The 12139-nt window shown below is 61.6% G+C and overlaps 1 protein-coding gene across 4 annotated transcripts; it reads right to left on the bottom strand.

The window, feature by feature from the left end:
- Window positions 1-2047: 2047 nt before the first annotated feature.
- Window positions 2048-9807, bottom strand: TGIF2 (TGFB induced factor homeobox 2). 4 transcript variants are annotated; one of them, XM_065032735.1, is made up of 3 exons: window positions 9665-9807; window positions 8182-8420; window positions 2048-4682 (listed from the first exon to the last, which is right to left on the bottom strand). In XM_065032735.1, exons 2-3 carry the CDS (start codon window positions 8383-8385, stop codon window positions 4098-4100), a joined length of 789 nt encoding a protein of 262 aa, XP_064888807.1. In that variant the 5' UTR covers window positions 8386-8420; window positions 9665-9807; the 3' UTR covers window positions 2048-4097. The 4 variants fall into 4 exon arrangements, with proteins under 4 accessions (XP_064888807.1, XP_064888805.1, XP_064888806.1 ...); XM_065032733.1 differs by lacking the exon at window positions 9665-9807 and adding an exon at window positions 9364-9583; XM_065032734.1 differs by lacking the exon at window positions 9665-9807 and adding an exon at window positions 9203-9582.
- Between the last annotated feature and the right edge of the window lie 2332 nt (window positions 9808-12139).

Genomic DNA, 12139 nt, shown 5'->3' with positions numbered 1-12139 from the left:
CCGGGGGCACCAGCGCGGCCTGTGCCCTGCGGAGCAGCCCTGCACTGCGCGGTCCGCGGAGCACAGCGGGAACCAGGGGGCCATGGTTTGCGCTGCCATTGACCAACATGTCCCTGGGGGCTCAAAGGCCCTTGTGACACATAACTTTGCCTTCCAGTTGCTCTGGTGCCTTCCATTTGCGCTGGTTTTGGGGCTCGGCTGGCACCCTGTGCTGCCTCCTTGCCCCAGCGATTGGGGATGCAGCTGCTCTACCCTCGTGGGGATGTTCAGGGCAGTGCTGGTTGTAGCACAGGCATGAAAGTGTCATGTTAACAAGGCTTTTCTGTGCTCAGTGGGATGTCTGCATGTGGCCGGGGGAGAGCACAGGGCGGGGGGATGGCTGCAGGGCTGGGAATGGGGGGTGAGGGTGCTCCCCCCGCTGGGGCTGCCCCTGTGCGTGTGGGACGTGTCCATGGCCCCGTGGGGGTTGTACCAGAGCCTGCTGGGGCTGGAGGCCCCTTCCCCATGGGGGTCAGTCAGCGCCCTGAGGCTCTGCCTGACCTGCCTGGGGTTCCCCAGCGCCTGCCAGGGCAAAGGCACCTCTGCAGCTCAGGACAGCGTTGGGGCAGCGGCTGTTTTACCCACCTGGGCTGGCAGCCCCAGCCATACCTCGTGCTCCAGCTGTCCCGTGTGCCCCAGCCCACATTCATACAATCATTTTGGTTGGCAAGGCCCCTCAAGATCATCAGTCCAACCGCTCCCCCACCCCTGGCTCTGCCTCCTGTCCTGAGAACCTCATGTCCGTCTGTCCAGCCCTCCAGGGCTGGTGACTCCAGCACTGCCCTGGGCAGCCTGTTCCAATGCCCCACAGCCCTTTGGGGAAGAAATTGTTCCCACATCCAACCTCAACCTCCCCTGGCGCAACTTGAGGCCGTTTCCTCTGCTCCTGGCGCTTGTTCCTGGGGAGCAGAGCCCGACCCCCCTGGCTCCAAGCTCCTTTCAGGCAGTTCAGAGATCAGAAGGTCTCCCCTCAGCTCCTGTTCTCCAGCTGAACCCCCCAGGTCCCTCAGCCGCTCCATCACATTGTGCTCCAGCCCCTCACCAGCTCCATTCCCTTCTCTCCACTCGCTCCAGCACCTCAAGGGCTTTATTGGTGTGAGGGCCCCAAAACTGACCCCAGGATTCAAGGTTTGGCCTCCCCAGTGCCCAGCACAAGTGGATGGTGGCTGTCCCAGGCCTGCTTGGCCACAGAATTCCTCATCATGAGCAGAAAGCACCAGCAGCCTGACAAGGATGGAGGACGCCCTGTTGCTGTTCCTGTCACCAGAGCTCCCCAGGGGCTTTCCCGGAGCTGCAGGAGCGAGGCCTGGCTGGAAGGCAGGGGCCTCCATCCTTCCACAGCCCCGGGCTGGGGGTGCAGAGCCCCTGGAGTCACCCTGCACCACAGGAACCCGGGCTGAGAGGGCTGCGAAGGGCTTGAACTGGCACCATCCCGCTCCAGCAGAGAGCAGGGTCCCTCTCAAGGGAGGCACAGGCACTGCAGCCCTGAAGTGACGGCCATGGAAGACACCAGCAGATGAAGTACTCACAAGCTCACTCGCGTGTGCCGGAGCCAGCGCAGGAGCCGGCACGGCCCTGTCTCGCGGCACAGCCAGGCTGGCAGGGGCTGCTGCTCCGGGCAGCTCTGTCAACCCCTCACGGGGTTCCGGGCAGGGGAGCCCCCACATCGCTGCTCTTCTCTGCCAAGGGGCAGCAGTGCTGCTCTCACCCCCAGCGCTGGGCAGGAGGAGGGAAGACACAAATGCCTCAGCCCTCCGCTGCTGCCAAGCGCTTTCTGGTTCCCCAGCTCGGGGGTCAAACACTGTGGGAAGCAAGCACGGAACAGACCGAAGGACGGCGGGTACGTGCCGGCCTGTGCCAGGTACTGCCCCGCTTTTCCCACACCCAGCAACGCTCCTTAGAGCTCGTAAGCTGCTTTGGCTGAGTGTCAGGAGCGGGGGCTGGAGGCGAGGGAGGAGCAAGCATCCACCCACAAATGACACAGGATAAAAAAACACTACACACCACACAAAACTAAAAAAACTTTTATTTGACAACAGAACAAATAAAAAGGTATTTACAGTAGTTTCTTGCTCCATAAATTTCAATCCAATTATCCCTGCCCTCCCCACTCCTTCTGGTCCGTCCCCAGGGTGGCCCCGCTGTCCCCGGCACAGGCACAGCGGCACTCTGCCCCGGCCGATCCGCTTTGGCTTGACTGGGGCAAAATAAGGGAAGGAGGCTAAAAGGCCCCTCCCTGCCCTGGGGGAGGAAACAGAGCTGCGGGGGGGCAGCGGGGGAAAGGCTACCTAGAAATAAGGGAAGGAATCCTACAATTCATGGTTTTCCCCAGAAACGAGGCAGGGGGCAAAGGCTGGACATGAAACGGAGCTGGGGGAGATGAGGAAGGGATGTTCCCAGCCCCACAATGAGCATCCATCCAACGTGGTGCCCCCCGCCCAGCCGGGCAGCGCCGGAGCTGGAGCCATCACTGCACAGGGACGCCCGGCCAAGCACACACCATTGGCAAACCGTCCCGCAGCCCCGCTGGCACCGGGAGCTCCTCTCCCCTTCTCTCGAGAAGAAGAAAAGGGCTGGGGAGAAACACTAGTCCCCAAAATTCAGTGTCTTCCCTTTCCAGGCTCCATCATTCCGCAGCACTGCTCCCCCAGCACCGCTGGTTCCAACCACTGCACAGCACCAGATCCTGCGGCCATTATTATCTCTAGTCATGCAACTTAATAATCAGGCTAATTACCTAGGATTAGTGTTTCTGAGGATAGATAACATAGGTGCGTACGTATCGCTATTTAACTTACATTTTACAGTGGAACAGCAACATCTCAGTCCCAGGACCAGCACAGTGCCAGGCTCGCGGTGACAGCCCAAACACCACCCCAGGCCGGGCTGGGGGGGACCGGCCACCTCCCAGCAGACACCAGCTTGTCACTAGAGGTCCCCAGCACCACACAAGCAGCCACAGCCCCGCCAGCCCTGGAGCAAGAGCTGCAGGGAGGGGACAGGGAGCAGCAGGACTCCCTGCGTTCCCACTTGGCTGAGGAGACAACGCTGCTTTCCAGGAACGGCCATCCGCAGGCTGCCAGAGGAACACGCACGCCCGTGCCTACAACACACCTCTTCCCAAGCTTTTTTTCTCTTTTTTTTTTTTTTTAAAGATAAAAGAAAAAAAAAAAAAACACAAAGAAACTGGATAAAAAATTTCACAGTCTGAGGCTTTGCATCCGCCCCCGCAGCCGCCTGCCGTCCGCGCCCCACAGCGCACCCTCTGCTCCGGACACAACGTGCACGTGTTCGGCGGGAACTCGAGAGAAACACGGGGAAGTTGTGGAAATGCTTATCAAAGGAAAAAAAATCATATAATAAATCACAAGTAAAGGGAAAATGGTTCAACAAAAAATTGCTAAACAGCACCATAGAGATTGCTACTGGCAGCACATGTAACACCCTAAGGCGGGAGAGGAGGGTCCCGCGTTTTCCGTGTGAACAAATGCCACAGAATTCAGGTTTCCAGTTCATCTGTCCTTCACCCTCCCGTGGGCAAGGCAGGGCTCCCGTGGGCAAGACAGGGCTCCTGGCCAGCGTAACGTACAAGAGAGGGTCTCCACACATAAAGGAGAAAAAGAAAAGGTCAGGGAGAAGAGATCAGATGCTTGGGAGAAAAAGCTTTCATCCATAGTCCTTAAAACAGACACCAACTAAAAAAAAAATTAAAAAAAAAAAATCTCTCTTTCTCTCCCTGAAGTGTTGGCCGAACCCTTGTTTACAGGAGAGAGAAAAAGAAATCAGCAGGTTTTCCAAGGGTTGTTCCACAGGGACCGTCAGTTGCAGGGAGAGGCCAGTGAAGCTGCAAAGGTCTTTTCCGTGCTGCGTTCCCCCCAGGGCACGGTCCTGGCAGCCGGGGCAGCAGGGGCACCTCCCAGCGAGGACAGCGGGAGGGGACAGTCCTTCCTCTCCCTGTGGTGACAGAGCCCGGAGCTCCCGGGAGCCGGTCAGGGGGTGCAGGCAGACGGGGGCACGAGAGCGGAGGGCCAGGACCCCTGGAGGACGCACCCTGGGGGTTATTTGGAGAGGGAGGCCCCGGGGCGCTCAGTCTGGGGCGAGCGGGGCAGCTGCCCGCCCTGCCGCTGCGACTCCAGCTCGGCCGCCTTCTGCAGGGCCACCTCCACTAGCAGCTGGAAGCTGCTGAAGTCGTCACCAAAGAGCTCGGGGGGCGTGGGGGGCGGCGTGTTGAAGAGTCCACTGGTGGGGCTGGCCGCCTCGGCCCGGGCCAGCAAGGTGACAGTGCTGCCGGCGGCACCCGGTGGCACTTTGGGGACAGGGTCCAGCTCCGCCGGCTGCAAGCTGGGGGGCTTCTCCCGCTCAGGGCTGCGGGTGCTCAGCACCGTCAGGTTGCTGCCCAGCGCCTGCGCGGGGTGGCACAGTACCTGTGGGCACACAGACATTGACAGTACCTTGGAGGCCCCCGGGGCCGTCACAGGAGGTACCACCAGCACCCCGGAGCCAGCAGCAGCCCCCCGCGGCAGGGCCACCTCGCCAGCTTTGCCCCCTCGGCGGGAGATGGTGAACTGGTTGGGGTCCTTCCCATCCTTGCGCAGCATGTCGGGGAGCAGCCGCCGCCTGGCGTTGATGAACCAGTTGCAGATCTGGGAGGAGAGAGGGGTGAGAACTGTCAGCCTGGGGTGCCCCACAGGCACAGCACCAGCCAGGGGCAGCAGCCAAGCCAGCAGAAGCCCCATCGGACCCAACAAGCAGCCACCACACATCCCAGCCACCACACGGCTCCCCTCAGCCCCGCGCCCCTTCCCGTGGGGCTCCGGAGAGGCAGAGCTGCTCCTGGCAGGGGCTGCCTGGCCCCCACGGAAACCCCAGCGCCGGCTGCTTCCTGCCTGGCACCGCCTGCCCGGGGCAGCCCCTTCCTCCTGCACCCCAGCCTGGCCGCCCACAGTGCAACGCTCCCACCAGCCCCCCAGCCCACCCTGCCAGGGACCGTGCGCGGGTGTCAGCCCCATGGCACTGCCATGCACCCCACGCCACTGCATGGGACAAACAGCCCGGGCAGCTCTGGCGCCCCACGACCCAGAGCAAGGCTGCACGGAGCCGGGTTCTGCACTCTCCCCCCAGCACAGCCCCATAGTCCCAGCAACTGCCTGTGCCCGGCCACACGCAGGTAACACGGGGCGCAGCTGCCAGCACCCTCCCGGCGCTCCTGCCATCCCCCAGACAGGCCGGGCGTTGCACACAACCAGCCTGGAGCCCCGCGGCCTCAGGCGGGTCCGGGGTCTAGGGGGCAGTTTTCCCTTCTCCAGGCAACCGACCCCAGAGGTCGGCGTGCCCGGCCGTGCCCCACACGCTGACCCAGTGCCAGCCCGGATGGCCGCGCTGAGGCTGCCCGGAGCAGACAGACGGCAGGACAGCAGCATGGACGGGAAACCCCAAAAACCATCAGCTCACAGAGCTGCAGCCCCCACCCCCGACGGCACGGCCAGGATGGCGACAGCACACCGACACCTTCCCGGGCCTCCTGCCCTGCGCCAGGTCACAGCCAGCTTAACGGCTCTTCCAGCACCTGCACGCCAAAGAGGCAGAGCTCTGCCCTTCAGAAACACAGCGGCCATGTATTCAGTCTCAGCCTTGTATTGTTTCTTCATCTTTACATAAAAATGCTACGTTAAAATAACTGCCTTCTTCCTAGAAAACAATTAGAAGATAATAAATCAGAGGAAAAAAATAACTGATCTTTCCCAAATCAACAGCTACATAAAATATTTCCCTTGGGAAGAGAGAACTTACTACAGCTTCATGGCAAGATCTCAGTTGTCCTGTTTTTGTCTTTAAGACAATATTTGGCATTTAACACCCTCAAATTCACCAGTCTCACCCCCTTTTCCCTTCCAAACACTCTCCTCCCTTGCAAGCCTCAGCCAGGTCCCCCTCACATGATCTTACGATTCCACAGCCTTTCACTGCAGAAAACCCCCAACGACAGGGCTGGACTCCCGACAAAAAGCCGAACCAACCCTGCAGCACTGAGAAGCCCCCCAAAAATCCTACCACACTCCTTCCAGCATCCAGCTCCCTCTGGAGAACAGGGCAGGAAGATGGGCACACACACTGCTGCTGCACAGCGCTGCCTGGGGCTGGATACACCTCAGCTTTGCAGCAAGCAGCTTATGTTTTTTAAACACAGCCATTTCTTGGCCGCACCAGCAGTGCACACTGGACCGTCACTCTGGGCTGCGTCTGTCCCCACCGCACCACGGGCATCCATCCCCTGCAGGAGGAAAAGCCCATCCCCGCAGCGGGCACGGGCCTGCAGGCCTGCTGTTCTCCGGGAGGCCTCGCCAGCAGCAGGCACCGCTTCCTGACCTCCCCGCTTTCTGCAAGGGAGACACACGGCTCCCCGCTGCCCCTGGAGACCCAGAGCTGGGCTCCAGCTCCCTGGACACCGGACTGGGCAGGGGGACGCACAAATAAACCATAATAAACCCAGGGGTGTTCGTGCTGTGAAGAAGCACCTGGAGGGGTCAGATCAGCACCAATGGACTGAGCCACTCCAGCCTTCCCATGGAGCTTGTTCCACACATCCAACCCAACATGTTTCTCCTCATCAGATGGAGCAGCCCCCATGACGTCCTGTCACGTCACCTCAGACTGACAGAAACCCCAGTGACAGCTTTCAGCTGGCCCTGGGAAGTGCCACCGGGCTGGGACGCCCTGCCTGGGGGCTACAGGGCAGCCTCCGCCCCAGGCACACGTGGGCTGCAGGGGGTCCCACGGGACAGACAACAGCAGCATGTGGCACGGCCACACCTCGGCACAAGCCCATGTGCCTGGAGCACCCTCCTCGGTCCCACAGAGCTCAGGGCACAGAGGGCCGGGGCACCTGCTGGTCCCACTGCTGTGAGCCCCCACGCCAGGCACCGCCGTGCCAACCTCGGTCAAGGATAAGACCAGATTCCCACAGCCCCAAACCCATTGCTGAGCCCCCAGCACTCTGACTCAAGCCCCGCCAGGACCACCAGCCTCCCTGCAGAGCAGCTGCCCACATACACATCTTTTGCACAGCCAGTATTTAAATAAATACATTAAGATTAAAGTTTGCCTTGCTGGTCAGGAAAAGGGAAGGCAGGCAGGCACTGCCACACACCGGTGTCTGGGCTGCCGCTGGCACAGCTGGCCAGAACTGCGCTGAGCCGCAGGGAAAGGAGCCAGGGGTGCAGAGGAAGCCCCAAGGAGAGGAGCTCAGCTGCAAACCCACTGGGCCTTGCCTGCTCCTCTGCACACAGAGCTGCTTTCCACCGCGTGGTGCCACCAGAACAAGAGAACAGCGAAACCCCCATTCATCTCCCAGCCTGCCAGGCTGGGAAATGAGGGACAGGGTTCTGGGCACACAGGGATCCCCTGTGGGAGGCTGCTGGCATCACCTGGATCAAAGGGACAGGCAGCTGCAGGCACGGTGAAAGCCAAAGCTGCAAGGAAGAACGCTGCCCACCCCCACGGCGAGCCAGGGCTCCTGGCTGCAGACCTGGCACAGCACCTGGAAAACATCCACTCACAACCAGAGCCACCCCAGCCCCGGAGCCTTCAGCTGGCTGCCCCTTAATGCAACTGGTGAAACTGGGGCCAGCTGGGCCAGCCAGTACTTAGTGCTGCTAATGGCCCACCCAGGGCCAAAGCCCAGCCCAAGTGGCTTTTTCTGTCATGGGACAGTTGCCCCTGCCCAGCTCTGTGTGCAGAGGGGTGGTCCTGGCCCCTTTCCTGGGGGGTGTCTAGGGCAATAGGACAAAGCAGCACACCCTGAATCCCTCCCACCTGTGGCAGCTTTTCCTAATGATAAGGTGGTGTTCAGTTTGTCCCTATCCAAGTTGCTCCATTTTCTGGCCAACCAAAAAGCTCTGCTCCAGCACTGCCAAGAGATGGGCCCCCAGGGCACAGATTTCTGCCAAAAAGGGGCTGCCCACATGCAGGTGCCTTTGCTTCCCTGCATCCCCTCCCTGCCTCCTTGCTGCCTTTCAGAGGCAAGTGGTATCAGTGTGCCAAGTCCTCTGGGATCTTCAGTGGGGTTCTCCTGGTCTGGCCCATCCAAAACACCATGGCAGAGGACTCAGCGGTGTCCCCAGCATGTGGGGGTCTGGCTCCTACCTGCAGCACAGAGAGGCTGGTCTGCCCCGACAGGCTGAGCTTCTCCTGCTCCGAGGGGTAGGCATTGAAGCGGTGCTCGTACAGCCAGTCCCGCAGGATCTTCACGGACTCCTTGGGCAGATTGCCCCTTCTCTTCCTCTTGTTGGACTGTGAGGGGTCTGGGGATGTGGCGCTGTCGTCCTCCCCGAGGTCGCTATCCGACATGGTGGAGCTGCCTGCAGATCTCTCCTGGTTAAAGCCTGGCAAGGTGGAACCAAAGAGCGGGCATCAGGCAGAGTCCCGGCCAGGGGAGCACGGGGGGGATGCAGCCACAGACCCCCTGATGCCTCCAAGGTGGAGGGCGGCTCACCCCCTCCTCATCCGGCTGGGGGGGAAATCCAGGGGCAGAGGCCCCCCCGGGGAAGAAGTTACAGACACCGGCCGAGACAACAGCCCACCCCAGCTCGCCGGTGCTCTGCGGGGACAGCACGGGCAGGAGCCCCCACACGCCAGCGGGGTGCTGGGGGGGCCACACGCCAGAGGGGTGCTGGGGGGACAGTCGCAGCGGGCAAGAAAAGTGCAAGCATTTTGGGCGAAAACAAAAAAAGACCAAAAACCCACAAATCTCAGTGGGAGAAAAGGCCGGGGCTGGCTAGTCGGAGTTGCTTCGGGCACAAGGAACCACGCGGGGTCATTGTGCGGCGGGGATGGAGGCGGGGGGCGACTTCCCCGCGCCGCTGTCACGGGCCGGGGGCTCGGCGGTGCGGACCGGGCCGGACCCGCCGCCCCCCGCCCGCAACAGGTAGCGCGGCGCCGGGGCCGCTCCCGCCGCGGACACAAAGCCGGGGAAGCGGCGAGCCCGAGCCCCAGCGCCCCCCCGCCGCCCGGGGACGAGAAGGAGAAAGAAAGAGAAGTTGGAAGCTCGCCCACGGCCCCAAATCCCGCACCCCCGCAAACGGCAGAAACCGGCCCCAAAATAGCCCCCACCAAACAAACAACAACGGCCGAGTTAGAAACGACGCGGAAAAGGAACAAAACCCACCCGAGCGCGCCCACCCGCGACTCCCACAAACTTTTCGCGGCGGGGGCGGCTCCCGGCCCGGCAGCACAAAGGCGGCGGGGCCGCTCTCGGCTCCGCGCCGCCCCGCGCTCCCGGCCCGGCCGGGACTCCATGTTTGCCGCCCGCCCCGGCTGCGCTCTTACCCCCGGGCCGCCGCCGCCGCCGCCTCGGCCCTTGCATGGGCCGCGCCGGGGTCGCGCCGCCACCGCTGGTGCCGGGGGTGCGGCGGGACCCTCCCGCGGCGGCGGGGCGGGCGGCCGAGGCGCAGCGAAAAGTTTTGGGTGGGCGGCGGTGACAGATGCCGAGACAGAGTTCCCTTTGTTCCCGAGGAGGCAGGAACTCGGCCGGGCCCCCCGCCCCCGGCCCCGGCCCGCCCGCCCCCGGCTGTCACCGCCGCGGCACCGGGCAGCGGAGCCCCCGCCCCGCCGAGCCCCGGGCCGCTACCTGGCGGCACCGCCACCCCCGCTCGGACACGGTGCCCGTCGGGAGGGAGCCCCGGGCTGCGGGGGCTGCAGAGGCTGCAGAAGTGTCGCGGTAGCTCCCGCCGAGCGGAGCTGCATCCCGCACCCCAACAGGGGCACCCGTAAAGGGACGCTCATGTTCACCCACGCACAGCCACCCACCCAGCGACACCCACTCAGGGACAGCCGCACAGGAGGACCCACCCAGGGGCACCCACCAAAGGATTCCCACCCAGGGACAGCTGCACAGGGACATCCACTCAGGAGGACCCACCCAGGGACCCCCACTCAGGGACACCTGCACAGGAACACCCACCCAGTGACATCCACCCGGGGCACCCATCCATGAGCACCCACCCTGGGACATGCACAAGCTCCTTGCCCCAGGCCATATTAAGACTGAACCCTGTGTCTGAGCACCAAGGGGTCACTGGTGGCTGTGGGCAGTGAACAGGCAGGCACTGGTTGCAGGGTCAGGCCTGGGGACAGGAGCTGCTGGGGTGAGTGTGGGTGACAGCCCCAGGGACCTCAGGCCACCACTGCTCCCATGGCAGCAGAAGGTGTTTCAAAGCAACTGTGGTGACCTAGGAGGCACCTGGTGGTACCTTTGCCGTGTCCACTGACAACAGGCCAGGCTCTTTGGAGACCTTACTGGCCTGCCACCGCTCGCCGTCTGCCTCTCCACTGCAATAGCAGAGCCTAAGGTGACCTTCTGAGTTCTGGAGACCAAATCACTCCGTTTAAATGCAGGCATGCTGCTGGTCCAGGATGTGGGTCCTGCAGGATTTCCCCACTGTGTGCTCTGTGCCTTTCTGCAATGTGGGGCTGGGTCACACCTTCACCCTCTGCCAGACACTCAGGACAAGCAGGTGAGCAATGCCAAGCCCAGAAGGGAACACATCCATCGTGTCCACCCTGGCATGATGCCCTTCATCGGTGGGACCCACAGAGACGAGCTGCTCTGAGCAGTGGTGCCACATCCCATGGGTCAGGCACCCTCTGGGCTGTGTGGGCGACGCAGTGAGAAACACAGGCTGATCCCTTCCAGCTCCTGCCATGGAGAAGGTGCTGCCGTGGGAAGTCAAGATGACCCCATGCAGCAGCCAGCCCAGAGGGCTGCCAGCAGAGAGATGCTTCTCTTGTGGATGTCCTCGTTGGCATGTCCATCCCCCCTCTTGGAGACGCCTGTGCTCATCCTTGCCGAGCCGAGCACAGCGTGCGGGACCTATGTGCTCGTGGGGCCCAGCAGCCCCAAGGGTCACCGGGTCCTGCTCCATCTTTCTCTACGCAGAGCTCATTTGCCGTTTGCGTCTGATGGCACCTGGCACAGAAGCCGGCCTTGGGGCCGCTCTGCCCTCTCAGGCTCCATCACATTTGCAAGCTGTGCTGCAGCTCCCCTTCTTCCCCTCTTTTCTGCTTGCAGGGAGAAAGATGGGAATCCATTCGGGTATTGAGAAAGGCTGCAAAAAAAACTTCTATGGTAGGTTTTTGGTCTGTGAAAAGCAGACTGTGTGGTGCAATAAACAATTAAACGAAACCAACAGGAGAATTCCTTAAAGTATTTTAGTTGCTGCTAAACCTTCAACGTCCTAAGTGAAACTGTACCCACAAATTGCTATTGCTGCATTAATGCAAATGCAGTGTGGGCTGGTGAACCACAAATGAGGTGTGGAGTCAGCCCTGGGTGCAAATCCTGTCTGCTGCAAGTTTGTGCCAGTGCACGGTGCATCCCCTGGCCCAGGCAGCCCCCTCACACCAGGGGTGCTCCTGCCTGCTCTGCTCCCTGCCCAGGCACCCAGCCTGCTCCTGGTGGGTGACGCCAGAGTCCCCATGGTCTGTGTCAGCCACCGTGCCCGGGCAGAACTGTCCATCTGAACAGTATGGTTTTGCTCCCACCCTTTGACAAAGGCTGTATTAGTCTTCTGCCTAATTGACACATCTAGGAAATGGTGCCTGGGCTCAACTACCTGCCCAGGGTTAGGCCATGAGCCCTCCTGCACTCCCTGGGCTGCAGATACAGGCCATGTAGAAGCAGCATCGGAAAAATCCAACTGGATGCCAGAGCACAGCATCTTGGGGATCCAAAATCCCTGGACAAACGCAGCCTGGAACAGGAGCCAGGGAGCTGCAGCTGATGGGGAACTGGGCGCTTTGTGGGGCCAGGGGCCACGGCAGGGGCTCTGCCTCTTGCTAAGGGCTTGTCCAGGCTGAGTCCCCCCAGCCGGCCCTGCAAAGTCTGGCCAGGCCCATTGACATGACAATACTATTAAACTTCAGCAATTTGAAAAACAATCAGCCAGCAAGAGCCTGAAGGGGGATGCTGGAAAACCCAGGCAGCCTCCGAGAGGTGTCCCAGGTACAGCTCCCTCCACCCTTTGCCCTCCCTCTGATATTGAATCTGGACTTTTAGCAAGGAAAATGGGATTTGTCATCAGCTGTGCCAGCTGTTCGCTACAGC

This window comes from Columba livia, chromosome 16 (genome assembly GCF_036013475.1).
Source record: "Columba livia isolate bColLiv1 breed racing homer chromosome 16, bColLiv1.pat.W.v2, whole genome shotgun sequence".
Taxonomy (NCBI): Eukaryota; Metazoa; Chordata; class Aves; order Columbiformes; family Columbidae; genus Columba; species Columba livia.
Note: the sequence above shows the minus strand (reverse complement) of the source record. Positions and strands in the feature narration are given on the sequence as shown.

What these genes read in the sequence shown, in the direction of transcription:
- TGIF2 (XM_065032733.1), bottom strand. Translation starts at nt 9,400, where the DNA reads ATGCAAGGGCCGAGGCGGCGGCGGCGGCGGCCCGGGG. An exon ending in GCGGCGGCGGCGGCCCGGGG is followed by an intron (nt 8,421 to 9,363) that starts GTAAGAGCGCAG and finishes CCACCTTGCCAG; the next exon opens with GCTTTAACCAGGAGAGATCT. An exon ending in CCAGCCTCTCTGTGCTGCAG is followed by an intron (nt 4,683 to 8,181) that starts GTAGGAGCCAGA and finishes CTCTCCTCCCAG; the next exon opens with ATCTGCAACTGGTTCATCAA.